At 39.8% G+C, this 876-nt stretch overlaps 1 protein-coding gene across 1 annotated transcript in view; it reads left to right on the plus strand.

The window, feature by feature from the left end:
• LOC109238447 (glyceraldehyde-3-phosphate dehydrogenase GAPCP2, chloroplastic-like) overlaps positions 1–485 on the plus strand; it is a 5,873-nt gene extending 5,388 nt beyond the window's left edge. The window contains exon 14 of the mRNA XM_019404920.1: positions 156–485. Coding sequence (XP_019260465.1) covers positions 156–210 — 55 coding nt within the window. The 3' untranslated portion in view covers positions 211–485. The remainder of the gene's footprint in view (positions 1–155) is intronic.
• The last annotated feature ends 391 nt before the right edge of the window (positions 486–876 follow it).

Genomic DNA, 876 nt, shown 5'->3' on the forward strand with positions numbered 1-876 from the left:
AGGTATGAACTTAGTCTTTACTACAAACCCCCCCCCCCCCCCCCCAAAAAAAAAAAAAAGAAGAAAAGGAGCAGTGATAAAATAAACTTGAAAACTTGTCCATACCCCTATAGCACAGAACTGACAAGGTTCTACTGGACTTTAAACCTTTGCAGCAACCGAGTGTTGGACCTCATAGAGCACATGGCGTTGGTAGCAGCCACCAATTGAAATACAAGATAGGAGCTACTACAAAATTTGGCGCAAGCAACAATTTGTATTTGAAAACTTATGGGAGTTGTATTGCTCCATTTTGGTTATGGAGTGGGTTCTGTTACTGCCATATCAGAGTACAAATTGAGATAAAATAATAAATAGTTGGACATGTATGATTTTTTACACTTTTTGTTAAGGATGTGCTTATATACACTTGATGCATCGGCCAGAGGTGGACATTTTTGTTTCTTTAAAAGGAGGGCACAATATTTGTGTCAGGCGTTGCATTAGTCTCATTCTCTCTGATAAATGAACTGCTAAACTGGTAAATTCATATTATAGTAGCAGTAGCAGTAGTATTTTCCTTAAGAGTATGATGAGCAGAGAGAGCCCTTGCAAAAAAGGTGCCAATCTGGCCGTTTTTGCCCACTGTTATGTTAGGTAGAAATGACACCAGGTAGCCACTTTAGAGGGCTGCTATTTAGAAATTAGCCAGTGAAGTTAAGATTGTTGGTTTAAAATTTCAAGACAATAAGTATCTCTAAATAACATCCCTGAGAATGGCCATATGTGCACTTGCCCGGTATCTAAGTGCGGCCCTAAAATTTCTGCGTACCGTGTAGCAAGATTAGCTAGCGAGCTTAGGTAGCTCAAGAACTCAGCTTGTTGACTCGGCGAACA

Source organism: Nicotiana attenuata, unplaced genomic scaffold, assembly GCF_001879085.1.
Source record: "Nicotiana attenuata strain UT unplaced genomic scaffold, NIATTr2, whole genome shotgun sequence".
NCBI lineage: Eukaryota > Viridiplantae > Streptophyta > Magnoliopsida > Solanales > Solanaceae > Nicotiana > Nicotiana attenuata.